General features: G+C 37.9%; 2 protein-coding genes across 4 annotated transcripts; one reads left to right on the top strand and one right to left on the bottom strand.

Annotated features, from left to right (window-relative positions):
• Positions 1-150: 150 nt before the first annotated feature.
• Positions 151-11,672, top strand: vill (villin like). Of its 2 annotated transcripts, none has more exons than XM_011488962.3 (20): positions 151-342; positions 3,421-3,504; positions 3,612-3,686; positions 3,767-3,966; positions 4,180-4,288; positions 4,535-4,645; positions 5,538-5,743; positions 5,829-5,907; positions 5,985-6,083; positions 6,198-6,351; positions 6,475-6,575; positions 6,982-7,119; positions 7,218-7,376; positions 7,570-7,749; positions 7,853-7,998; positions 8,833-8,977; positions 9,070-9,258; positions 9,400-9,471; positions 9,567-9,806; positions 11,089-11,672. In XM_011488962.3, the coding sequence occupies exons 1-20, from the start codon at positions 298-300 to the stop codon at positions 11,200-11,202; spliced, it is 2,646 nt and encodes an 881-aa protein (XP_011487264.1). In that variant the 5' UTR covers positions 151-297; the 3' UTR covers positions 11,203-11,672. The 2 variants fall into 2 exon arrangements, with proteins under 2 accessions (XP_011487264.1, XP_011487265.1); XM_011488963.3 differs by lacking the exon at positions 151-342 and adding an exon at positions 423-1,147.
• Positions 11,554-27,105, bottom strand: LOC101167907 (1-phosphatidylinositol 4,5-bisphosphate phosphodiesterase delta-1). Of its 2 annotated transcripts, none has more exons than XM_004081083.4 (15): positions 26,935-27,105; positions 21,310-21,468; positions 18,114-18,342; positions 17,913-18,042; positions 17,590-17,818; positions 17,297-17,498; positions 16,486-16,630; positions 16,226-16,378; positions 14,875-15,024; positions 14,628-14,784; positions 14,432-14,548; positions 14,179-14,348; positions 13,316-13,451; positions 13,089-13,238; positions 11,554-12,957 (listed from the first exon to the last, which is right to left on the bottom strand). In XM_004081083.4, the coding sequence occupies exons 1-15, from the start codon at positions 26,963-26,965 to the stop codon at positions 12,869-12,871; spliced, it is 2,247 nt and encodes a 748-aa protein (XP_004081131.1). In that variant the 5' UTR covers positions 26,966-27,105; the 3' UTR covers positions 11,554-12,868. The 2 variants fall into 2 exon arrangements, with proteins under 2 accessions (XP_004081131.1, XP_004081132.1); XM_004081084.4 differs by lacking the exon at positions 26,935-27,105 and adding an exon at positions 24,536-24,931.
• Between the last annotated feature and the right edge of the window lie 603 nt (positions 27,106-27,708).

The following is a 27,708-nucleotide window of genomic DNA, read 5'->3' on the forward strand; positions in this document are numbered from 1 at the left end:
GTCCTAATCCTGAACCAAACGCTAAAAGAGCTTTTTGCTGAGCTCTGTTGTTGGCAGTCAAGTGACCTGCAGAGGCATTAATTTTATGACTCTAAACTGGTTAATGTGTAACAAAAAGGAGCTTCATGTAGTACATTGACGTGGACTTAAAGCTCTGTCATTGCGTTCGCTTCGACTTGAGCGCTGGATCAGACATTATAGAGACTTCTGATCAAGCAGAAAGAAGTTTTCTCCCTTTTTTTCTTGTTTTAAGATATGTGGAAGCTGTAGGTTGCTGTTTTGTTTACTGTTATCACAATGGAGTACAAGAATGAATGGAAAAACGAAGGACCTTGGTCGAAGGTAAGAACATTTTCAGTCATGGATTTGAAGCTGCAGGACAACAGAAAAACTAGTGCTGCGGGTTTTTTTTCACAAAGTGATCTAACTCAAACCACAGAAACAATGACAGATTTAATCGCTACGTCCTTCATCTGAAAACATCAACATTGAGCTGCAACCATGAGTCAGGCACTAAAAGGACAGCAGAAGAATAAGGAATTGTTCTTAAACTTCTAAACACCAGCAGGTCTTTTCTGTACTCTTTTTCATGATGTTTGGTGGAGGATTAGTTTAAGCTTTCTGCAAAGACTTCTTACTGTTTTGTTAAAGATTAAGTAACTTTAGCCATGACGTGCTTATATTTATTTACATCTAGCAGGCAGACATTACCGTAGAAACCCTCTAAACCTTTAAAAATGTCATCCGTTTGTGTCTCAGCCTAAAAATATCAATGGCTGAAGCCTAATTAGGATTTTTCTGCACAACTTTAATTCTCCTGAGAGTATTCACTCATTAAAAAATAAAATTTGAGTTAAGGTTTAAAGTTAAAGTTAATGCAGGTGAAGTAGATTCCCTAAAGAGAGGTCAGCTCTCGAAAATTTTCTCATGAAATCTGTGTATGGGAGGCAGGCGTAAATATATAAATACAGGAAATTGCAGGTGTGTTCCTACCTGGGTGTGGAGACAAATACACTCAGCATACTCTCTCTGCCTCACACAATCCCTTTTACTCAAAGTCGGAGAGGCCTAAGGTGCACTTTCAGTTCTCAGAAGTAATTTCAGAAATCTGCCCTCACAGTTTTTGTGACATCGCGCAAAACATAAGGTAAGACTCAATCTTTTATCTTGTTAACATAAAAAATAAAAATAAAAAATAACATTTATTGTACATAGCTGTTGCTATGTGGGGGAAATAAACCCCTTAAAATGCCTTTTATGAGAATATTTTTTTTACATTTTCAAATAAAATGTGGTGTTGTGGAGTGAGACAACTAGCTTCATTTCATATGGCATGAATAAACTAAACATCAGCATGCAAGCCGTGCGTGAGAGGGAAAAAGGTCATTGTGTATGAATGAAAGGACACTGCAGCTTAATTGGCAGGGAACCAGTTGTACCTGTCTTTGTAATGGCTACTGCGGCGCTCTGCACTTTTGCCGCTTCACCAATTATCTGTTCAAGTTTTCTGTGATTTCATTTAGGATCAGATGGCAGACTGCTGCACGGAGTAGTGACAGAAGGCCATTTCAACAGCTTCAGAAGCAGTTGGTTACACACACAAAACAACAAAAACAGGAAAAAGATGTCAAATAAAATGTGAAAAAAATGTCTTAGATGTTAGATATTTACTGTATTACAACAGTTTTAACTAAAAATTACATCAATGATAGACCTAAAATTATGTTTGCTAAAATCGGCAGCAAAGAAAGTGTATCAAATTAAACCATAAACTATTTTTTATGAAATGTGTTAGATTTTCTGTCAGCCACACCTACAGTGTCCTCATAGATCTGCTGTCCTAAACCAACAAGACAAATATCGGTGTGGTCTCCAGTCCAGTATCATATTACATAAAAGATATGGCTTATTTTTTCCACGATGACTCAGTCTTGGCCCTTCATTCTTTTGTCTTGCAAATGAGAATCCAAATCCACATTTTCCAAACCCGTCTCAGCCAAAGGCGAGTCTTTTTTTTTTTTTTTATCAGATCTGTTATCAACACGACTGTAATTACATTTCCTGAGGGCATCACCTATCTAACTCCACTAATCATAGCCTGCAATGATCAATAACCAGGGATTGTAAATCAGGAGCAGGACTTTTTCTTCTGAGAATCACCACAGTTGATCCAAATAATGGTCAACAGTATTTGCATCAGTGTTGCATACAGCTTTGAAATCACGCCTGAGTGAATGCACTGTGTTTGCGTGAACTGTTGAGTCTCTGTTTGGTTATCAGAGCTGTTGTTTCTGAATTATGAGCCCTACAGGGATTAACAAACACTGATTGCAAAACTGTTTCACAATCAGATGTGCAATCATTTCAAAAGGTCCATGTGTACTGCCAAAGATATGCATTTTTAATTGGGCTGGGATTGTCTTAGGATGAATGACCTCACACAATTTTCTTATTTAGTAAATATTTTTAAATCTTTTTCAAACCACATTTTTCTTGAATGAATTCATGCTTACATTTTTTCAATTTCTTTTATTGTAGTTGTTAAAGTAATAAAAAGCAGTAAAAGCGTGTAAAATTCATATGTGCGTGTATATATATGTACATATATGTAGATTTTGACCCATTTTTCTCAACACTCTGACATTAATGTTACAATTCTGATAACAAAGTCAGAGTTTTGAAAAACTCATAACATTTTCTAAAACTAAATATAGAGGATACTTCAACAAAACTAACAAGAACTCCAAATATTTTAGTGCGCAACATCAAAATACAAACCAAATAACTTTGGAACCGTGATATATGTACAACTGTGTTGAATTCATATAATATCTATGATAGACTACATTCAAACATTTGGAAAATAGGGTCATTATCCCCATTTGACGTTAAAAAAATTAATTAACAATGTGGTATTTCCCATTGTGTAGTCATAATTAATAATAACGTTTCTATTACATTAACAAATCACTCGAAAACGTTATATACGTTTATGTGTAGTCAAAAGATTTTGTTTATTGTTCTTTAAATGTGTTCAAATTCAAGTAAAATTTTATGAGAACTTGAAAATGATTGGGTTTTAATTTGAAATCGGTTTCCTGCGATAGATTTTTATGACATCTGTTGTGATAGATATGACTGGTTGTAAATATTTTCATTTCCAAGCTCCTTTTATGTCTCGCTGTGCTGTATTAAAGGTAATCTAACAATGACACTAAGTTGAAAAAAATAAAGAACAATTCATTTTATTTTGAAAGATCCTTGAACGTTTCACGCATAATACTTTGAAAAGATTAAAGTTAAATATACGTTACAGTAAAAGGAAAATACATTGTATTTGGGAATCATGTTTTTTCAGATCTCTGCTTTAATCTGTAAAGCTTTATGTTAACATTAATACGATCCATTACTCATTTTTAGGCCAACAAAATGATGAAGGATGACTTTCCAGACACATTCAGGAACATCAGTCGAAAAGCCGGCCTGCAGATATGGACCATCAATGTGAGTCATCTGAGTCAAAATCCTTGGTTAACCCATCATTTCTACTCTAAATAAACTACTATTTGGCAGCAACAGCTTTAGAGTTTACTGTCATGTTTTCTTTGCAGAACATGAAAATGGTTTCTGTTCCAACCAAGGCTTTTGGTAACTTCTTCGAGGGAGACTGTTACATAGTTCTGAACGTAGGTACAAAACAGTCTGTACATTGGGACTCGACAGGTTCGGTTCAGATTTTAATGCTGCTAATCGTGACTGACATCAGATTCGGGAGAATAAAGGAGCAGCCCAGTCCATTGATGTCCACTACTGGATCGGAAACTCCTCCTCCCAGGATGAGCAGGGTGCTGCCGCCATTTACGTCACCCAGCTGGATGAGTACCTGGGCGGGAGTCCGGTGCAGTACAGGGAGGTTCAAGGCTATGAGTCCCCACAGTTCAGGAGCTATTTTAAAAGTGGCATAATGTGAGTTAAACACCCACTAACTGATGTTAAAATCTTCCCAAGAGAATGTCTTTTGTCTGAAATTATACTGATAGAAAAACTACTATTTTTTTTAAAGATTTTGCTAACCTGCATACTTGATTAGAATGTGATTGCATAAGACACTCCTAAAATCCATTGCCTTAGTGTTTTATTGCCATTAACCTTTGGTAATGTACTATCTTCCCTCCACAGTTACAAGACAGGGGGGGTGTCTTCAGGTTTTACCCACGTTGACACAAACTCCTACAATATCCTGCGCCTGATGCACGTGAAGGGGAAGAAACACGTCACAGCAAAAGAGGTTTGCAGAGTAGAAAATATTTGCTGCATCGCACTTCCTCCCTCAGAGCCTCCCTGCTGCTATCACAGGCTTCACACAGTCACACTGCCGAGGCACTCGTCAACAAATTAGGGCGCGTTTGTTGCCATAGCTGTCACAGCAGGTGTTAACTGCATGCATATTTAATTATTAAATGCCTCATGGCATTTTTTCAAACCCATGCAAAGAAGGGAACGCTTCATGCTGAGTTTGTTCGATTTTCTGCAGGTGGAAGTGTCATGGAACAGCTTCAACAATGGAGACATTTTTCTCCTGGACACGGGAAAACTGATAGTGCAGTGGAATGGACCCCAGAGCAACAGGACAGAAAAACTTAAGGTACTCCCCGACTTTAAAATATCCTGTCAGTAAAATACAACAGTCTGACATCCATGCAAGGCCCGCATTCTTGATTTTTTTTTTTAAAGGAAACAATTGCGTATTCTTGAAAAGAGATTCATGTCTGTTAAAGTACTAAATGTATGTCAGTATACAGGTCAAATTCACTAATGAGAAAACCAGAAAACAGATGTTTGTTGCAAGTACTTTTTAAAGCTCATCTTTATCTGTAGTCTATAACTATTAATAAAAAACACAAAAAATGTTTAAAGGAAAATAAAAAGGCTTTGGAAGTTCTAAAATACACATTTTTTAAAATATGAAACAGTTTTTGTTTTTAGTTTTAGGTCAAATTAGTTTAACTTTTTGGCTCATTAAACAAAAAAACTGATCATAACTAAATAATTAACTTTTGAAGAGAATTAGTGTGTTTAAAAATGTAGGGACTGCAAAGAAAAAGTCCACTTAACAGCTTTAAAATGGAAATGACAGTTTATAGATTGATATATATATATATTTTTCTTCATATTTTTATGTTTGGGATCAACCAACAGCAAATCAAATGTTTGTGCTGTTGAATTAGAATAAAATAACAGACTGCTCTTATAATTCTAAAATTTCATTTTACCACCAAGTTTTTAAAATAGAAAAAGCTAATATGCTAACAATATCTGTGTGTTTAAGACATAAGTGTAAAAACAAAGTGCTGCATTGATGAGTTAATATCTGTGTATTTGAATAAGATTTACAAGCAAACTACTTTAGGGTGTTTTTTATATAGCAGTTAATATTGGGTTTTAAAAGCTTTCATCCAGTTTCCATTTGAAGTGCCAGAGAGAGATAATCTGGATTACATGTAAATCTTGGATCTGTTGTTCTTCTTCTTTTTCAGGCAGTTTTGTTGGCTCAGGACATCCGGGACAGGGAGCGAGGAGGCCGTGCTCAGATTGGGGTGGTGGAGGGATCAAATGAGCGGGAATCACCAGAGCTGATGAAGATCATGACGACGGTGCTCGGAGAAAAGCCCAACAAGCTGAGGGACGCCATTCCTGATGAGAAGCACGACCAGATGCAAACTAACAGTGTCAGACTCTACCAGTAAGGAGAACACTAACGGTTCCCTCAGAGCTGGAAAAAACACAAGACAAGACCAAATTCTGTGTTTCCTCTTCTCACTTCACAGCGTTTTTGAAAACGGTGGGAATCTGGTGGTTCAAGAGGTGGCCACACAGCCTCTGACTCAAGACCTGCTGCTCTCCTCGGTAACTAGCTTTAGTCCTTGCACAGTTTCAAGAAAACATTGTTCATTGTTCACTGTGTCTGTTTTACTGGATTTCAGGACTGTTTCATTGTGGACCATAAAGGGTCCAGTGTGATGGTCTGGAAGGGCAAACGGGCCTCAAAGGTAGAGCGACAAGAAGCCATGAACAGAGCTTTGGTGAGTGTAATGATCTGAATCCAAATCTCTCTTTTATTCTTTATGGCTTTAACTTTGTGAAGGTCAAAAAAGATGGTTTCAGGTCTGTTTCATCACCCTCTTTTCCCCTTCCAGGGCTACATTAAAGCTAAAAACTATCCACCCAGCACAGGAGTGGAGGTGATGAGTGAGGGAGGAGAGTCTGCTATGTTCAAGCATTTGTTCAAATCCTGGACAGAAAAAGGACAAACCAAGGGTCTCGGAAACACACATACAGTTGGAAAAATAGGTGCAATTTTAAAAAATTGTCACTCAAGCCAGAAATTCAGAAATATTTTATTGTTGATTTATTTTTTAAAATGTTTAAACTAATCTTTGTGTTTTAACTTCTTTTTCTTGTCTCCTTATACAGCTAAGGTCGATCAGGTCAAATTTGATGTGATGGAGCTTCATGCTCACCCTGAACTGGCAGCTCAGCAACGCATGGTGGATGACGCTTCTGGTGACGTGACGGTACACAAAACCAAAAAAATACAAAAAATGAAAAAATAAAACCTCACAACATCAGTGTCAGTGGTTTAAATTAGGGGTGTGACGATTCATTGACTTAATCAATAAATCAATTTAAATTCCTACGATCCATCCAGATCGATCTGTCTGTGGCAAGATAGGCTGGAAAACTTCCCCTTTACTGTTCAGCACCCAGGTTTCTCTGAGTCACACTGGTTGAAGTTTTGGCTAAAGATGTCCTGGATTTTAGGTCAGTGAATTGGAGCGTTAAAAATGAACGACTATGAATCGTATCGTCAGCCACAAATATGTATCGAATCGTTGTTTAAATGAATCGTTACACCCTTAGTTTAAATGAAGATTGATTAACATTATTTCTGCATATGACTGAAAAAAACATGATTTGAAGGTGTGGCGCATTGAAAATTTGGAGCTGGTAGAGGTGGACCCAAAAACGCACGGACAGTTCTATGGAGGTGACTGCTACCTGGTGCTGTACACATACTTGAGATCCAACCAGAAGCAATATATACTGTACATGTGGCAGGCAAGTGTGCTCATAATTTTTTTTGTTTTACAATTTTGCTAGAAAAAAAAGATCAAGAAAACCCAATTTACTTTAGTTTTTTGTCGTCTTTTCTTCAGGGACGTCATGCTACTCAGGATGAGATCGCAGCGTGCGCCTACCAGGCTGTGACTGTAGATTCCAAGTACAATGGAGCTCCTGTCCAGGTCAGAGTGGTCATGGGGAAGGAGCCACGCCACTTCCTGGCTATTTTCAAAGGCAAATTCATCATCTTTGAGGTACAGAGGAGTTATTTTTTTCTGAATCCATGAAAAATTGATTACATGTGCTCACCTACTGACATAAACTAAGGTTATCAAATCCTCAGGGTATAATTGGTGTTTTTAGATACAAACTGTAGAAAATTTACCTTTTAAATGGATTATTAAAAGTGGGTTTTTGTATGTTTCTGCTGTATTTGCTTGTTTGCAGGGAGGAACAGGTCGGGCTGGTGCAGCAAACCCTGAAAGCAGCACCAGGCTCTTCCAGGTCAGAGGAACCAATGAGATGAACACCAAAGCCACTGAAGTTCCGGCGAGGGCTTCGTCTCTGAACAGCAACGATGTGTTTCTTCTGAAGACTGACCGAGTTTGCTACTTGTGGTACGGAAAGGTGTGTACGCAGCAGTCAGACTACACAAACCTGACAAAAAAACAATTTAAAATGCAAGAAATGTTCACTATCTAACTTTTTTTTCATGGGCGCTTTCTTCCAGGGCTGCAGCGGCGATGAGAGGGTGATGGCGAAAACAACGAGTGATGTGCTTTTCAGGCAGGACAAGCAAGTGGTGATGGAGGGCCAGGAGCCAGCTAACTTCTGGGTTGCGTTGGGTGGAAAGAGCTCTTATGCGAGCGACAAACGGTAAAGTCAAACAGCAACTTTTAAAGACCCACTCTGATAAAAATCATGTTTGTGGTGTTTTTAACTTTCATTTTTCTGATGTTGAAGGACAAAAATTCTGAGTATTTCTTGAAATCATTGTGAATCAAGAGCAGAACAAAGAATGTTGTTCATAGGAGTCTATTTGAGGACCACAAGCTCCCTGCTCCACTCCGGAGGGGGAAAGAGGGGCGGGGTTGCCCTTCGCCAACAGTCCTGCAATTCAGGGGCAAATTTCCAATGAACTCCTACCGCTCTGCAGAAACTGAAATGTCACAGGCTTTTTAATTTTGAAAAGAAATTATGTAATAATAATTGAAAGAAAACTGGGAATACTTTTGATGATCAGAGTGGGTCTTTGAGTCAAATATCTGAGGTGATTTGTAAATAAATGGGCAGGACTTTAATAATAGAAAACAGAAAATGTTTTATCAAATCCATTAATAATTTTTCTAAAGCATTGCTTGTATTTGTCTGCAGAAAACTGTTTTTCTGTTAGTTTTAAAATGTAAGAATTCATCATTCTAATTAACAAATTTCCACCTCTGGCTAGTAAAATTACCAATAATGTCAAATCATTTTTTTGTTTTAGAGGGAAAATCTGACATAAATGGATATTTGACTGAATCACGTTGAGTTAAAAATCTAATTGAACCATCGATTTCAAGCCATTCCAAGACACACACAAATAAAGCCAAATTATCAGAAGAGTCAAAGTTTTTGTGTTGCTCTGCACAACATAAAAACTGATTTGGGTTAAACAACAGCAGATTATTGGTGTTGCTGTGGTGTAAGTGAAGGTTTCTTCCCCTGCAGGCTGCAAAAGGAGGAACTGATTCACAGTCCTAGACTGTTTGAGTGCTCCAATCAAACCGGTCGCTTTAGGATGACGGAGGTATACGACTTTGCCCAAAGCGACCTGGATGAAGATGATGTGATGCTGCTGGACACCTGGGAGGAGGTGAGAGTCTTTTGTTTCTGTTGCTGCAAGCAAACGGGTGAAAAATCTCCTGTACGGAGCTGATCTCTTTCTTTACTTCTGATTGTGTTCAGCTCTTCTTGTGGATTGGAAAACACGCCAACAAGTCTGAAACAACAGATGCATGGAAGAGCGCACAGGAGTACCTGAGGTCTCACCCGGCAGGCCGGGACCCGGATACGCCCATTATTTCCATCAAGCAGGGAAACGAGCCCCCTACCTTCACTGGCTGGTTCGATGCATGGGACCCCCTGAAGTGGAAAGTGAGTTTAAAAGCTGATCTTTCTAATTCACCCTGGTGAAAGATTTTCATTTGAGGAAATACAGAGTCACTTTACCCTGATTTTATTAACTATTTGCGTGCAAAGTAATTCTCAATCCACTTCACCTGATCCTTTTAACAGGGAGAAAACGCCTATGAGGGGATGAAAAACAAGATGAGTGATCAAGTAGATTATATGGCACATATCACTGCAGTAAGTCACTAGTTAACCCATCCAAAGTACTAACATTGTTGAAGGGGTAAAAGAGTTTATCTAACCAAGTGAGTATGGATCTTTCATATATATAGGACCTGAGCAACGCTGGGATAGGAGGGGATGGCTACCGGGCTCCAGGTGGACCCATTAGTTCACCTCCACCCTACAGGACCCACGGGTTTGATATTTCCCCCAAATCCCCAACCATCCCAAAAGCCAAAATCCCTCCGTTTTTCACATCTGTTGAAAGCGGGAAGTACTTGGACCCTAAGCTTCTCGTCAACAAGGAAGCCAGTGAGCTTCCAGAAGGTGTGGACCCCAGCCAGCGGGAGGTGGGTATTCACTCTTTATGGTTAACAGACGCACATCATGGATGGATAAAGGATAAATGTGGGAATTTTTAGATTTCTGCTAAAGAAACATAAAAAATAGTGCTAAATGAGGATTTTGGTAGATCCAGTGCATCACAACAGAACTCACATAATTTAAAAATTGTCTTAATTAATGAAAATTAGTAATTGAAGCATTTCTGTTTCTCTGCCATTTCCATTAGTTAAGCTCATTTTGGGCTTTTTGTAGAAACACGCTGTAATTGCTCCATTTTACAATGCTTTCCTCTCTCTAGTTCATTGATTTTTGAATAACTACAGCTTATGCAAATATTTACTTTACAAATATTTACTATTTCTATGTACATGCAAATTGATTTTATTGCAACTTGACTTCATTCTTTGATGCATCCATACAAACAAAACAATTAGAAGTAGGCTTAGAATTAAGAAAATAAGAGAATTAAAACAGACCAAAAGTTGAAAAACTAGAATTGAAGACCTTTTTTTTAATCGCACACCAAAACAAAAGAGACCTTATTCGATAAAAAAAAAAAAAATGTTTTGTTGATGATTTATGATTGGATAAATCAAGCTTAAGTAAATGGAATGAGTCAAACAGTCTCGTTTATCCTGATTTTATACTCCAGCTCTTTGTCTAGTTTGTTAGAATTTGTAAAATTCATGATTTGGGTGCTAAGAGGATTCAAATTAAAGCAAAAGGCATTACAAATTATGTAAATAGCACGTTCAAAACCATCTTTAGGTAGATTATATAAATATGCCCGTGTTTTTTTTCTCATTCTTTTTAAATCTCCGGACCAATATTTGTCATGTCACCGTCTTCACACTTTGGAGATAAAAATTCACTAACAAGATTTGCGATATTTACAAATGTATGTTCTTATTTTATCTCCACACCAAATCAACAACACCAAACATTTGGAAATATTTATGAGTCTCTCTTTGTGTCTTTTTTTTTTCTGGCTCAAATGCAAAAAGCCTTAGGAAACATGAAGCTACAAAAGTAGATGTGGTCACGACATTGAGGCAGTAAAACTGAGATTACATATAGAAAAAGGTTCTGATTGGAGTCATTTAGAAGATTTTTGCCTTTTATATAATAGTAGAGGACTTGACCTATTAAGTAAAATGATCAAACTGTAATTTGGAAACTTCTGCCACAGTTTGCATGTGACTAGAAAACAGTGGGCTCTTGTCTTATGCAGTGACGCTCTGTGCACAGCAGAGGTCAGCCTAACTGTCCCCCCTCTGCTCTCTGCAGGAATACCTCTCTGACATGGACTTTGAGAGCCTGCTTGGCACCAACCGCGCAGACTTCCAGCGCCTTCCAAAGTGGCGTCAGAATGACTTGAAGAAAAAAGCAGGGCTTTTCTGAGAAGATTTTCACTGATTCGCTACACAGAAGAGTCGCCAAACCTGTCTGAGACCTATTCTGAGAATCATCTTTGAAGCACAAGAATAGCCCACATTACTGAGAATAAAGGAGTGCCTAAGCAGAATGTTTTATTTACTATGACATTTTTTGTTATGAAAGAGGGTACAGTGATTCATTTTTGCAGACAAATTAGATTATTCATAAGATTTTTCTAGAAATAGCTGTTTTTAAGGCAAAACAGCATTAATGTATCATCTTTCTTTGTGTTTACCAATGTTTGCCAATGTTTTCATGCTCAATATCTGCTTGTTCGTTATCCAATGACTCTTATACAATGAATAAAGACGACAATTTGAAGATATTCTTTATTCAAGAACCAGTGCAAATGCAGCTGCGAGTTGTCAATACAAAGATGTAAGGTGTGGTCAAACAGCCGACGATGGTGAATAAACAGAAGGATTTTCCTTTAACTTGGCTCTAATATTTGTTCCCCATGTCAACAAGAAACAATGAATAATTGTAGTCTGTTAAAAAGCTTTAGATAATACATTTAAAACAGCACAAACAAAAATGCTCAACCCCCTCAACGTTTGACACATTTTCCCTTGAGACAAATATTTACTAGTGTCTCCTGAGGGCGACATAGATATGGCATTATGCAGAGAAAATTTCAATCAAGGCTTGTTCAATAAAAAACTAACATAACACTTTTCTTTTTAGAGAAAGGTTTACAGTACATTTAAAATCAAAGGGTCCGAAAATATTAAATACACTACAAAAAACACAACTAGGATATCTTTGTCTTTTATCGCTCATTAGTTATCAATGTTCTCCCAGGTAATGAGCTAAAACTAAAAACAATTTTAAAGACCCACTCCAATGAAAATTATGCTTTTGCTGTTTTTAACATGTTCTGATGGGATTTTTCTGATAATGGAGGAATTGTATAAAGAAAATTAAACTTAAAATTATTTTTTGAGTATTCATTCAAAATTTTGACGAAAAAAATGGCAAACTGTAAAGCCCCATTCTGATGCAAAGCTCCAATATTGCAGGCCGTTTCTTGCACCTGTAATAATAATAATAATAATAATAATAATCCATTTTATTTAAAGCGCCTTTCATGAAACCCAAGGACACTTTACAATACAAAGATTAAAAATAGACATTAAAGCACAATAAATATAAAAGACAAAAATCAAAAGTGAATCAGGATGGGAAGGCAGAAATAAACAGATGAGTTTTGATCTGAAAGTTGGAAGAGAATCTGTGTTACGGAGATCAGGAGGGAGGGAATTCCAGAGGTGTAATGTTAGGTTGAGGGTTTGAGGGCCCATAAGCTAGCGGGAGAGTGCAAACAATGGGATAATGGGAGGTGAGCACAGGCGAATTTCTGATGAATTCCACGAAAACTATATCCTATAATATTATAATACCCTAAAATATTGTAATCATAATCAAAGACCAGTGGGAATGCTGTAACAAGAGATCAAACATGATCGGAGTAGGACTTTAATGTAGCAGAAGCTCTTAGACTGGGCATTTACTAAGAAAAAACTGTTGTTTGACCACTAAAGGTTAGCTCGCTTCAAAAGATGACAGCATCGATTAATAATCGTTTGCAAAAATGAGGATCTTAAAAACAGATCTTCCATCGATGACACAATTACGCATCAATCAGCATGAGATGCACAAACAGTCCAGCTGAGGAGATGACGTCACTTCTCTTGGTGAGCAGAGGGACATGGCGATATCCTGGAAAATAGGAAGAAGGTTCAAGCCCAGTCAGCAAAAAAACAGGTTACTGCTGACATGGCTGATGTTCAGAAGGCTTCTTTTGTTCTGTTTTTTTTACATCTGCTTATTTTTATTCCAATTTTTCTTACCAGTCTGAATGCTTGTGAGGGGCAAACAGTAATGTCCGACCAGATCATTATAGGATGCTGTGTCATAGTCCTCCACCACAAACCGCACCATGGCCAGCTCTGGAACATTGATGGTAAACTGGAACCTCTCGTTCCACATAGGGTTGAAGCCTGCAGAGATGGGTTGGGCGTGTCATTTTATGTGTGTCTTTACAAAGACACGTCCCCCTGTGCATCAATTCACTGACCGTTGTTTGTAATATACTTCGTTTCCTTGCTGGCGTTATCTGCTGGGACTCCGCTTATCTCAATTCTCACCAGAGGGTCAACGATGGACTTGGCTTTATCCTTATTGATTTTGGGTAGCTGCTGAGCTGAAATCACCTGCAAGCAAAAACACAAATATGCACACAAACATTTTTAATTTGTCTGCTGAAAGGCTTTTGACCAACATAAGGGACAAGTATGACACTCCAAGACATTTAGAAACAGTAAACAAACTCATAGTAGATAGAATAAACATTTTTGATGACGGCCAAAATATAGCATATAACATTTGAATGGATGTTTCAAATAAAATGTATGACAGGACAATATTAAATGGTTTATGTTAGACAAAAAAAAGGATAAAAAATAACATTTTGTGCTCTGACTTATTTTTAAAATCTTAAAAATTCTCTTTGAGCAAACAATTGTTTTGCCAATAAACTGAAAACTTGAAACTAATCTAAAATCAACATGTAATTTTGTGACCTTATTGTGCTCAATCTACATCCACAAACATATTTTTTTAATGATTGTTAAAATGTAAAAGATTTTCTAAAAGAACAAACTGTTGACAACAAAATGACCATTTTAAATAAGGGTGGCTTAGAGGTGAAATGAGCTTGCGCGAGGATTGTGTTTGGTTTTGATGGTTCAACAGGGAAACTCAGAAAAAGAAATAGGATTGTCTCAACTATATCTAGTAGAAGTGTTCAAAATCTGTTTTAACTTGAGGCCAAAACAAGATGTAATTCCCTTAGCCATGTCTGGATTTCCTGTAGTTTAACTATTTACTGTGATGATTTATTCACTCAAACACCATTGTGGGGCATATTTTTTTCCTCACCATGACATGGAAGATCTTCTTATTTGGCCAGGTCTTGTTGTTGGGATTGAACTGAGACGACGGGCTCCTCAGGAATTCAGGTTTCAAAATGTAGCCGCAAAACCCATTCGGCAGGAACCTGCCCTGGTTTATGTGCATCTCCTTGCTAGGAGTCTGGAAATTCAGCGCCACTGAAAACCAAGGCAGACAGAAGTGTGAGTTTCTCCATACTTTCCTCGGATGATGTATATAATTAAAGTGTAGGAGGGCGTACCAATCTGGCAACCCACATTCCACAAGGGAACCGGGTTGTAGTTGGAGGAGTCCGTCCTGGAGCCAGCAGGATAGATCCTACTCAGTTTATCCATGTTGTGATGGATGAAGGCTGAGGCTGTGGGAAAACATCAGAGCATCTCTTCATCTGCATAGTTTTTGGGTAGAACTGACAGCGGTTCAGGTGCACTGCTTACGTGAGGTCTCAGCCAGCTGCAGGGCTTTAGTCTCTTTGAAGGATGACATTTCATAGAAGGCCTGCTTGTCTCTGGCATCTTCAAAGCTGTTAAAGTGGACACTCTTGCAGTAGATGACGATGTCAGAGAGCTCTTTGGCAAGTTTCATGTTTGTTTTCTTAAAGGAGAAGTCAGGCAAACATAAGAACTCAGAAAATCAAATAAATTACAAAGAAAATCTTGCACGATTACAAAAGCTTTGCCACACCTTTGATTTTGCTTTCTGACCATTCTCCTTGGATTCTGCTGCCTCATCCTCCTCAGACACAGTCTCTTCCACTATGGTGTTGCTTTTGGAGAAGAATGCATCCAGTTTGTTCAGTCGTTTCCCTTTAATAATAAACTTCCCCTTGAGTTCCTGCATGGAAGAATGCGAAACATGCTTCACATGACTGCACAAACACGACTGTGACATATTAGGACAGCACAACAACATGCATAAATGCATCATATACCAGTAGTGTTTGCATTGGATAACAAAGTATTTTAGAGTTAATAGCTAGAGGGTTTCAACTCCAATGTGCAAGACATCCTTTGGATGTCCTTTAAGGTGAATAAAAACATCTTTAAGATATTGGAGGACGTATTTCCTTGTTCAAATCATTGTGAAGCAGGAGCAGATGAAAAAATGTCACTCGACAAAATAGATCATTTGTGACGTAGAAACAATGACACTTTTCTTTTTTTTTTTTTCTTTTGGCTAAAAACAGCATAATTATAATTAAAAGACCACTGGTAACACTTTAAAAATAGATGAAAGTATCATTTGAGGGGGTCTTTAAGAGATTAAAGGATAAATGTGAGATAATGCACTGTAATTTCTGGTCTTTTTAACTGTACCAATTTTGTAAGAATTAACAATATTTTGACAAGATGATCATGTTGGCATGTTGTTTTCCAACGTGCAGAAAAGCCTGAGGTTTTTTTCTGAACAGTTATTCGAGTCACTGCAGCTTTAAGAGAAACCTGAGTGATGAAGTCAGCCAAGGGTGGTGTGAGGAGTGACGAGGAGTGGTATGTTTTTGCTGACATTTCCGAGGTTGCTTAAATGAAGGACTTCTTTTAAGTCAAATCCGTTGGCTGTTTTTTGTGTATAAAAAGCATGCCTTCACCTCTCCACCCAGTTTTATAAAGGCAGACAACGCAGTTTTTGTTTTACTACTTTACAATAAAAACTTTACAGCATCAACTTCAAAGAACACGGTTAATTACTTTAAATGAATTTCAAGAGAGGAAGAGATGTGTGTGACTCCTTAAAACATCAACTATGTTGTGGCAGAAAATTCAGTTTTTTTTTTGCATTCCTTGCAAAAAGAACTCTTTGTTTTACAAATAATATTTACATTAAAAAAAAACGTTACTGGGTTTTACTTCAATGGATCCTTCTCCTACTTCCCTGTCATGGGCACTGGAAAGTAAACCTTTTGACAATTTACTTCAAAAACGTTAGGCATGCTGTGAGGATGCTGGTAGATTTTCACAATAGGTTTCTATTTCTATCAATAGGGCGACATAAAATCTTTTCATGCTTCAGTCAGATTGCAGAAAGGATAACCCACCTCAGGTGAGGGGAAGTTAGTGGGCATGGTGTCGCCCAGAGGCTTAGTGAGCAGAGCGTCCCCCAGGATGGAAGTCAAGTGACGCGTCATGGTCTTCTGTTGTTCCAAGGTGCAGTGGTTCTCCAGGGATAAAATCACTGGATACTGGGATTTCTGGGAAAAGCAGCAAATAGTTCATGACTACTAATAGCCAAAAATCACAAATTTAGAGCTTATCAACTCTAAACAACAATTTTTTTTATCAATCATGTTTTACGCACTTTGAAGGCGAAATCCTTAATGGCTCTGATGACGTCTTTGAAGAGCACTTTGGATGTGAGCGTGTGGCCATGATAGATAACAGGTTCCCCGTCGGATCCATCCCAGCAGTCGAGCTCCACGCAGCGGCAGCTCTTCATAAGCGCTCTGCCAGAAGGAAAAAAAAAAACCTCTGTCAGTTTTTGTCCACGATCGCTGCCCTCCCAGATGTCCAATAACAAGAAAATAAACCAAACAGAAGTTCCAACAAAATGTAAGCAAACTGTGTCAAACAACCAGTTCTTTTCATTCTCTCCCTCTGTCCAAAGTTGTTTAAAAACGTGTGAGCAAACAGATCCCAAACAGGAGCAAAAATCCCAATGGGAGCTCCTAAAAATCCAATATTAGAGAGTGGATTTTAACACGACACCAAACACACTTCACAACATTTAAAGAAGTAGATGATGTTCCTGTCTCCCAATAACTCAGGAGCTAAGAACTGAGACTCTGGTTGTCTTGGGTTGCTAGTTGGAAGATATTTCAAGGAGGCATTTGATTTGTTATGTTGACATCAGATAAGAAAGACTGAGATTTGAGGGTAGAAAGTAACACTGCAACTCACTCTGCTGCAGTGCCCCTAAGCAAGGATTCAAACTTCTTTACCAATTGCATTGTCATGATTGGGCGATAAAGAAGTATTTTAGTCTTTATTTTAGCACTAATTGCTTAGTGACTATTTACATACACAAATGTTTCCAGTATCCAAGTATTCTTGGTGAAAAAAGAAACAAAAAACAAATGAAAAGAGATTTTTTTGGTTAAAATCTCCATTACTTTATGTAGGCCTCTGTGCTGCTGGGCCCTTTGAGCTGGTCCTCCATCAGGTAGGTGTTGTGAGAAGACGAGATGAAGTAATGGTTGAGGGGCTGGCTCATGTCCTGGTAGACCTTTTTGTGAGCTGGGTTAAAGATGGACGACTCCTCCTGCTGGAGGTACATCAAGAAGCCATCTTTGGTCATGCATTTCCTCTGTTTCGCTGTGAGGACAAAGAGGAGCAAAAACACATAAAATCAAAGCTGAACAGAAGTCAAACACCTTCTCAGATGATTCCTTCTCCTTAGTCTTACCGGCTGCGTCCACCTCATAATTCTCAATCAGCTTCTGAGCGTGCTCGATGGTCACCTGCTCCCTTTGCTCGTTCAGCAGGAAGTTCAGTAGGTCTCTGGCACTCATCAGGCCCTCCGTTTGAGCACATTTCTCATAAATCACATTGATTTCTTCCCGTTGTGTCAACAAGTTGTAGAATTCTTTGATCTCCGAGCCTTCCAGGGTCCCCGAATTCGACGTGTCACATTTCTGCACAACATGAATCAAACACAAGTCTGCAACAAGGGCCACTTGATTTATTTGACAGGCGTTTTCGCTACTGAACTGTTCCAGAAAAACTCACTTTAAAGAGGTCTGCTGCGTAGTCGTCGTCAACCTCAACATTGATTTGTCTCATAAAGTCCTTCACTTCCTTCAAGCTCATCATGTTGTCGTTGTTCTTGTCCACTTTTTTCATGCAGCTAATAATCCAGCTGACAGTAAGATGTAAGGGTTTGACTTTTGCAACAGAGCACAAACAAAGCTTTTCTTTAAACAAGGATACTGTTCACTCTTCTGTTGGTAGTCCAGGTTGTGCATGGTGCTGATGATCTTCTCCAGACTGTTGATCCATCTGTCGGCCTCCTCTGCAGAAGAAGCCATCAAGTCCAGGTTCTTCTTGCTGCCCTTGAAGATGATGGAGAAGCACTTCTCCTCATCGTTGGGATTGGTGTGCTTCTTGAGCCCCTCAGACTGACGGCCTTTACGTATTGAGTCGATGTCGTCAATGGAGTCTGTTTGGAGACGAAAAACAACCTGTTTGCTTCCAATGGAATAAAAATAGCATTTTAACCCAATTTTTCAAATTTTTCAGTAGTTTATTTTGCTTTTCTGTTTGGGCTTTTTTTTGCAACCAATTGGAGCTGAGCTGTCAAAGTTTCCCAGGAGACACAATCTTTCCTCAAACACGTTACTGTAGTGGGGAAGTCAACTTTTATCACAGTGGTTACAAGAGAAGCTCTTTCGACATCTTATCAACAGGAAGGCTATTGTTTTTGTTGGCATGGCGGCTTTTGCTTTGGAGCTTTCAGCCAAAAGACACCAAACATTGTTTTGAAGCCGTTGGAGTTTTTACTTTAAATGCGTTTAAGTTCTGCTCAGGTTGTCAAACTGGTTTTGTGTTTTATTCTGTCTTAGAAATGAAAAAGAGATATCTGAAATTCATAGGAGAAAACATCTATACAATGAAAAAGTGGCAGAAAATTGTACTGAATGCTAAAAACAGGATTTTTAAAATTTGTTGTATTATGTTCATTTGATGTATTTTTTGTATGTTTATGACTCTTTCTTTTGGTTTTAACTATTTTAACACTCTTATTAATTGTTTGTTCTTGTTTTTAATGACTGATGCACTTCTTATTTGAACTTTTTAGTATTAGTATTAAATCTTAGCACTGTAAATTATTGTATTTATGAATGACATTGACAGATAGAGATCTATCTGTCCATCTGAATGGGGATCTGTTGCAAAACTTTTCAAAATAAAAGACGTTTGTTTTTTACTGTGAAATCATTTAACCTTTTATGTAATTGCATTGCATTGTTTTATGCTACTTGTTAATTCTCGTATTTGTACGTCTTGGTGACTGCGGATGGGAATTAGCTCTGAGATAATTGTCTAGCACATAGCACCTTTTCTTTGATTAATGCTTCTCTACTTGGTGTCTCTCAAATAAACTAAAAATAAACAAACAAATTAATAAATATGTTTTGGGATAGAAATTCTGGTTCAGGCTTTTAAAGCGCTTTTTTGTCTTTTTTTATGTCGAAAAAAAAATGTAATTTATCTACATTTGTTCTGATACTCTTTGACAAAGGAAATCCATGGCTTTTCAAAATAAGAGTGACTGCTACCTTCCATCTATCCTCAACTTTTTGCCCTTTGCTTTGGGAATATAAATACTATAAGATTTTTTTCTTCTCTTGACATAAATGATGCAGATTCAAAAATTGTGTTGGCGAATGGAAATAAGAATTCATCACACAGAGAACAGAGAAGAAACAAAAGATCAGTAATGCACAATCATCCAAATCCACAAAGGAAATAGTTATCATAGTTTAAGGATCCTCTAAGACAAACATTGTGGCTTAAAGAGACAAGTGATAAAATGCAGGAAATGTGTATTTAAAAGGAAAATCATCATCATTAAGGGTAGACCATCAAAAGTAAATTAAAAATGGTGTAAAGGTCCTTTTAAAGTATTTGAAAGACGTTTATGATCCTTCTCTGACTGTTCAGTGGTTAAACTGCAGGAAGCTGTTTATTACAGAGCAGATTTTGCAACTTTTCCAAAACATTGCTGAGGTTATGCAGGTCATAGAGGGCTGGTCTGTTACGCCCCACAGCGGTTTGTATCATTCCTAACAACAAATTCCTGAGTCATTTTCTTCGCTGATTTCCTACAGTGTGCTGCAACTCTTTGGTGCCGCTGCTGATGGGTCAAAAAGTATGTTATCGCCCTTACAAACACATCTAAAAGCCTCTGCATATGCAGTCCTTTTGAGCGCTACCATTGGGGGCCAGCTCTTTTGTTAGGCAGCTTAATGTACAGAAGGGCATACACAACCACGCATGATGTGTTCACACTAAATGGAAAGTGAGCCCTCTTGCAAAAAAAACAACAAAAAAACACAGGATCAACTCTGAGGCCAAACGTCATCCTTGCCTGGCTTCTTTTGCTCAGTCTGTCTTATGAGGCTAAATAAAAGCAGCGCCTGATTCACAGAAATTGGGTCGGGCTTAACCTGTATGGCAGACAACAAAAGCTCTGAAGGGTGCGGCGTAGGGAAACACGCCTTTGTATCCTTGCATCAGCTGACAGAATTCCTTGAAAGTATCAGGTTTACGTGCACATCAGCTCCTACAAAAACAGGAGGCTGTGAAACTGGACCAGCTTTTGAGTCACTCTGGAGACCACAATCGGCCCTCCCACACCTCCAGAAATGTTTGAAATATTAGAAGAAATATTGTGAAGTCCAACACAGTTTGTGTCTTTCTGTTTTGGTGGAACAAACACGGAAAATTGTGTTGTTTGCAGTCTGGCTTGCCTCAACAGACAAGCCAAAACAAGACAAGTGTGACTACATAAATCTACATTTACAATATTTGTGGGTAGATTAACAATTTAATCTAACGTTTATTATCCCATTGAGGGTGAAGAACAACTGAGTAAGAATGTGATCATCTAAAAAGAAAAAGGAAAAAGTGTTTTGTTTTTCATTCAAATTTAGTCATAATGTAAAGTGAAACTTAAAGAAGACAAAAACTCTGGTAACAAACAGGGATTTGCTCCGCTCCCCTCCCTTAACCACAGCATGACTAGTCATTGTTGCTTGCTGTCACAAGCAAAATTCCTCAGAACTTGAGCCATTTTTTACGTGAACACTAACAGCTTGTTTGTGTTTTGAACTGAGGCCCAGAGCGGAGGTTTATCGGCAGTGGAAGCTGATAAGGCCCAATAATCTGAGGTTCCAGAGACCCCTGACACCAGTTTACTGAGGCACAAATCAAAGGAGAATAATCTCAAACGTGGATAAACACAGCAGGGATAACCAGCCGAGTTTTCCTGCCACACCACAGTGTCTGTGGGACCCGTTTCCTCCCGCCCCCACTTCACAAATCACATGTTCTCGAGTTCTCCTTTTTATGTGGACCCAAACCTAAACATGGAGGCAAAACACTGTGAGGAAATTATACTCACAGGTCTGCTTTTTCTTGTGCACTTTGCTAGATTCATGCCACAAGGTCCTGCAGTCTTCCTGCAGCTTGTAGAAACGGTTCTTCTGCCAAGAGTTCGATCGGACCTTGATCAGCTCTCCGCCAACCAGCAGGAACTGCAGATCTGGATCTCCATCCAAACCTGAAGTGACAAAAAAGGACATTTGCAAAGGTTAACAGCCTCAATTTCAAACTTACTGGGACTAAAAGAAACCATCAACATTTTCTTAATCCAGACAGTGTCAAAAATATGATACTTTGTGAGACACCTTTTAGCTTTTCTATGTTTCTTCCGTCACTCAGAAGTAAAAACATATTTTTTTATATCAAGCATCTGGCTGAGGGCGTGTAAAATGACTAAAACTATTGTGAGAATTTGAAGCCAGTAGGCTGGAGCATCACATTGCAAACATTTTTTCCAAAGATTGAACCACAAGCTGACAGACTTCCTTTATGATTCGCAAGCATTTCTTTTCTACCCTATTCAAACTGACTAAAAGAGATTTTCTTTGTATGACAACAAAGGTGGGCTGAAATATCAGCTTTTGCTGTAAATTATAAATTCCTGTTAGACAAGACAGAATTCTAGAATTCTTTGTGGCCCTGAATTCTTTAATCTATGTTCTGATAAGCCGTTTCATAAGACAGTTTAATACTTACAAAATAGGTGTCAGACAGAACATTTGAAAACTGACTAAAAAAATGAAAAAATCCAAACTCCAGAAGATGTTTAGGTTGCATTAGAAATAGTAAAAGTTCCACAAAAAATGCTACAGCTACTAATACAATTTAATGCACAGCATGAATAGGAATATAATTACACCCTATCCAAAAAATTTGAATATTCATTACCATGTTTCCATTCAAAAGAGTTTACTTTTATCAAATATTGATTTAGGGTCCACGGTTTATTTGTTTATTGTATTTGTTTATTTTACATAAACTGTGGTTCCAGATCATAAAATCCACAAAACAGGATTTTAATACATTAGAATACTGTGAAAAAAATCTGCCAAATTTTTGCAGGACATGAATGCTTTAAACTGAGTTTGACCAGCTCATCATCTACTAAACTCAAAGCACCTGGATATATCCCCCAGATGTCAATAACTTGGTTTAGTTTGGTTAAATTGTCTCAGTTCAGTTTAATATGAGGAAGACTTCAGACTTGACAACTACCCAGAAGACCATCATTGATCCCCTCCATGGTATGGATCAGCCATGGAATTATTAAGGAGGATGGTGAGGAGCAGAACCCAAGCTAAAAAGCCCACAGTCAGTCATGATTTGGCCAGCAGTGTCCAGCACTGGTGTTGCTAAACTCTGCTTTCTTCAATCTAGAATTCCTGCAACAGTCCAGCAGAATGTTCTAGAGGACTTCATGATTCCTTCTGCTGATGACCTGGACGGAGATGCAGATTTTATCTTCCTCACCTGGACCCCTGCCCACACTATTGAAGTATTGAAGATAGTCCTATCTTTTTAAAAAAAAATACTTTATCATGATTGCTTTGATGTGATCATAATCTCAGTCTTTAGCGTTTTGAGAAAACTAAAAAAGTAAATGGTGTTTTCTCCACACTATTTTCTTTTTCTGATATCCTGTTTTGGTGAGTTTTATGAGCTCAAACCCCAATTTAGGTAAAAATAAATAAATACTTGAATTCAATTAAACATTTTCTTTTGTAAAAGCTAGAGATGGCTCCCTGTAATGCCAGTTTGTGTCGCTTTCAATATGAACAAAGCTGTTACCTGCAAACAGGTGAAGCATGTTAAAATCTGTTCTGTCATCTGGACTAAATGTGAAAGAACACAAGGTTGTCAGAAATTTTTCTTTTTTTCTACATTACAACAGGACACATTGCTTGCCGATTTTTAAACTTTTACTAGAGATTAGAAGGTTTGTCTCTCGTGTGTGCGAATGTGTCAATTTGCTCATCTGCCTTCACGTGCATATTAATGTTTATGATGTCCTATATGAAACTAATGGGGTTTAATGCAATGTCATTTTGGCTTAGTTTTTACTCTTAATTTGTGCATAACGTGTTTTATCAGGTTAAAACTGGGTCTGTTTGAAAGCCAGCCAAATTCTTTTTCACCAATCTGTGGAGTCATGTTGAAACTGGAAGCAACTGAACTCCTCTCACAAAGTTGGGATCAGGGAACTGTCAAAATCTTTTGGAGTTCCTTTCACTGGAACCACGAGGACCCAACGCTTATAAAAAACAACCCCACATCATCTGCTCCACCAAACTCCACACCTGCTGAAATGCACGCAGACATCAGTCAGAGCATTTGATTTCCAGATGTGGGTGTTTTCCACCACTGCATCCAACACTGGTATGTTTGACTTGAATGCTCTAACGCAGAAATGCCCTCCATGAAGCTTTCCACTCTGTTCTCGAGTTAACATTAAGGCTGGAGGTCCATAGAAAGTTACTTGACCTCTGCGCACCTTGGCCTCAGCCTCCACTCCCTTCACGCTGGTTACACCTTTCTATCTGAGCTGCTGTTATTCCAATCTCCTCCGCTTTGTTTTATTGTCGTTTACAGCTGACTGGGAATGTTTTGTTGCTTGAAGGTTCACTCTTACTCCAAACGGTGCCAAATACTAAAGGCTGAGATGGAGATGGATACTTTAGTTTAAATTGAGCAAAATGTGATACTATGACATTAGTAACACAGCTTTTAGATTTTTTTTTAATGTTTGTCCCTTAACACAAAAGTAAAAAGAAAAAAAATCTGGGAATGTTTTGTTGAACGTTTACAGCTGGTGGCACAGCTGGAATCTTAGCCGCGCGCTGGAATTTATGGGCTCATCTTCTCATGAGTGTTTTTGGGGACGCTACGCATTACAGATGCGCGATTTTATAAACGCATGGACCCCAGAACATCTGAGTTCCAACAGCTGGGTGGCTGATACTTCCGGGAAAGTATCTCACAATACAAAAAAAATAAAATGCTATTTATCTGTTTTAGCGCGTCGCCCCCACACGGCAGTGTGGGACTTTGTGATCCATCCAGACGTTGTAATTGCGCACAATCCAAACATATTATTACTTCAAACAGCGCTGAAGCGACAAGTGTAAGGTTTTGGTAACAAAAGCTGGTTTTTAAATCACGTCGTCGTGCTCGTCTAATTCACTGCTTTTCATGATTTACGCACCGCCGCTTGCGCCGCGTAACCGGACCCTCGGACTCGGACTCACCGAGACGCTTTCCACTCTCCTGCGCCACCCTCTTCTTGTTCTCCTGATAAACGATCTCCTCGGACGCCGTCCTTTTTGGAGACCATTTAAAACAAGACATTATTTTCCTCGATCATCAACCCTCCCTGATGATCGGAGTTTTGTTGGAAAGACGGACAGTTTTCCCCACGCGGGGCGGGTCCAAACACATGAAATGCCGTCTCTTTCATCAAATAATATTCCAGGTATTGGTGAAAAGACCTGAGGCACCGAGGAGGATGGGTCTTTGCGGAGACTTAGTCTAACCTGTAACTTGATCTAATGTGTGTTTGCACAGGTAGACTCCTGGAAACAGCGGCAGTCTGTGGTTTAAGAGCGTTTCACTCGAAAGCAAATCCATATGTTTCTGAATCAGAGTGCTGTTTCCTCTTTTGTGCACTCTTTCAGCCTCTATGTTTGTCTTAAGAAAACGACAACAAAAAGCAACTGTTAAAAAAAATAATCTTACAAACTGTCAAACAGCGCCATCATGTGGTGGTTCAAAAAGTCAGAACAGAAACCTTGAAAACCTGATGCTGTTAATTATTCGTGATCATCCAGCGGGTGTCTTTAACACTAAGCTTTTTATGCTGATTCTAATTTTTTACGATCAATACCTCAACATCCCCCTAATTTTTATTTTATTTGTTTTTCTTTGGTTTTACTTTTTGGTACTAAGTTTAATTAAAAAAAAAAAATCATTTTTCACCTGCTTATTTGCAGTTTTCTTTACCATTCTTGATCAGTTCTGTTGAAAACTAAGTGAAAAACATTATTTTATTTTTCATTTGGAGGGCTTGTTTTCCCACCTGTAATGTGACGTTTATGAATGAAGAGGATTTTCGTTTGTGGTTAAAATCCAGGAATTTAGGTTTTATCAGTCATGATTTAGAATGAGGCTAAAGTCACAGGCCCATCCAGAATCACTGCATTGTTTCTTAAAATTGTTTCAAGATAAACAATTCTGCTGATCTGCAACACATATCCATACTCCAAATAAGAATTGTTCAAAAACCGTAAACCAAAAAGTCATCCAGTGTTGATTTTAGTGATTTGGTGGATTGTATATCAGCTGTTTGTAGATAAAGTTAGAAAACTTGTTACCAGATTAAATTTAAATTCAAAGAGTCACTTAAAATCAATGAGTCAGTTAACTTAAGGTCGAACACATTGTAGAGAAATTTTAAGCATAAAACAGTTTAAACATGAATCCGAATAAGCTCTTATTTTGACAAAAAAATAGGGTAACAGTGTAACTTGTAAATCTAGGTGGGTGGGTGTCAAAAATAAAATAACAAAAACCTAAAAGTTAATTGGAATACAACATGTAGGACTATCTATAGTCTACCATCTGGTGGGCTGTAAGACTTGACATGTGTAAACTTCCTCCCACTCCCCTTAGAAGTTGTAGAAGTTATCATGAATGTCAAAAGAATGTAAGCTGTAATTTCTTTATTTTCACTTCTTCTGTTCTATTTTCTATAATGTTCTTCAGAAAATGCAGTTCTGTTTTATTGTATTCGCCTGTTGTTGTTTTTTTTTCTTGTAATAGTACTACACATTTTTACAAGCTTTGAGGAATATTACAAAACGGTAATGAATGAGCATTGGAAGTGACACAGCCTAGTGATTTTATCTCTACATGCATGAAAAAGCACCATCATTTCCTTAAAGTGACACCACTATTCACAAGAGAAATCAACTCATTTTAGAGTTTTAACACACAGATCCTTCAGAGATGTTTCTATCCTTCATATTGTTTGTAATATTCTATTTTTTTAATCTTACCTAACTAAAACTGAACAGCTTTTTGTTCAAAACTTCCACCGGATTTTATACAAAGAAAATAATAACAGATGGATGAGTTGGTAATTTAGTTATTTTTGGTTGTTAGTGTTGTTTTTTACGCTGACTTGCCTTGTTGTGGCTCACATTATAAAGCAAAACATCAAAACATTTTCTGAAATTTTTACAAGAAATGTATCTAAAGATGACTAATATTTCCTCTCATGAGATGCATTGCTTTTATTGTGTTCTTTTTTTTTACATTCATGCAACCTTTTGTGTTTTTCTAAAGGTGAGACTTCATCTCAGTGGCCCTTCTCTACTCCTTTAAACACTTAGCTTCCTCTGATTTGTTTTGAAGTTGACTCATAAGCTAAACCTGTCATGCTGCTTGTAGAATACCTTATGCAATTCCAAATGCATAACTCCAGACTCTTCTGTTTTAATCTACATATAGTGTAGTTATTTCAAGTTTTTTTTATCATGATGTTTATTATCTTATATCAAATAGAAACACATACGGGAAAAGAACAAATCCACGGCCGAGCAATGCTTCTTAAAAGCAACGAGTCTGTAAATCTGTGCCAATCACTTACCGTTTCTCAGATTTGTGCCGTTTAATTCCATTCTGATCTAAGTCGAGGGGAAAACTCTGATCATTGAAATCCTGATGCAAAGTTTGGTCCTTTTTTTCCTACTTCTGTCAGCACCAAAGAACCGATTATTCTCAATTTAGCACTCACACCAGCCAGCCCTGATCGAGGCTTATATGTGCTTGGAGTCCACACCCACTGAAATCTGGTTTGTCAAGTACTCCTGCGGATGGAGGCTACACCTCTCAAAATAATTTTCACCAACACAGGGGAAGATGATCTTATCCTGGAACAAAGTTCAATTCAGTTTTGCATTTAGGCTTTTTATTCACATGTTGCTTCAAGAGTTTTGGTACAAACGTAGTGACAGAAAAGAGCATATTCCTTTGGGGCGTGGCTGCAGTCTGATCCAGACTTGCAACACTTGGTGTTTTTGTAGAAAGCACAGCAACATGATTTGTTGATGGAGATGTTCACATGCGCTGAATAAAATGTTGTTTTTGTATGTGAATTTTCCACCATATTTTGCAAAATAAGCAAAATAAAGTAATAAAGAAAAGCACAGAAACATGTCTGTGGTTGTTCTCAGACATTAACTGAGGAATTTGGACCATTAAGTTGAAAAAGGGTGGAACTTTTTAGAACAACGTTTGAACAGGAACAGTTGTGGTGAAAACAGGTTTTACAAATGAATGTGGATTGATTTAATAAAACAAAATGGCTCAATGAAGCAATCGTTTTTTATATAAAGCATTTAATAAAAACACAGTCAGTGAA

Source organism: Oryzias latipes, chromosome 20 (genome assembly GCF_002234675.1).
Source record: "Oryzias latipes chromosome 20, ASM223467v1".
Taxonomy (NCBI): domain Eukaryota; kingdom Metazoa; phylum Chordata; class Actinopteri; order Beloniformes; family Adrianichthyidae; genus Oryzias; species Oryzias latipes.

What these genes read in the sequence shown, in the direction of transcription:
- vill (XM_011488962.3), top strand. Translation starts at nt 298, where the DNA reads ATGGAGTACAAGAATGAATGGAAAAACGAAGGACCTTGGTCGAAG. An exon ending in ACGCTTCTGGTGACGTGACG is followed by an intron (nt 6,576 to 6,981) that starts GTACACAAAACC and finishes CATGATTTGAAG; the next exon opens with GTGTGGCGCATTGAAAATTT. An exon ending in TGGACCCCAGCCAGCGGGAG is followed by an intron (nt 9,807 to 11,088) that starts GTGGGTATTCAC and finishes TGCTCTCTGCAG; the next exon opens with GAATACCTCTCTGACATGGA.
- LOC101167907 (XM_004081084.4), bottom strand. Translation starts at nt 24,635, where the DNA reads ATGTCTTGTTTTAAATGGTCTCCAAAAAGGACGGCGTCCGAGGAGATC. An exon ending in GAAGTATATTACAAACAACG is followed by an intron (nt 13,239 to 13,315) that starts GTCAGTGAATTG and finishes CCATCTCTGCAG; the next exon opens with GCTTCAACCCTATGTGGAAC. An exon ending in CCTCACAAGCATTCAGACTG is followed by an intron (nt 12,958 to 13,088) that starts GTAAGAAAAATT and finishes CCTATTTTCCAG; the next exon opens with GATATCGCCATGTCCCTCTG.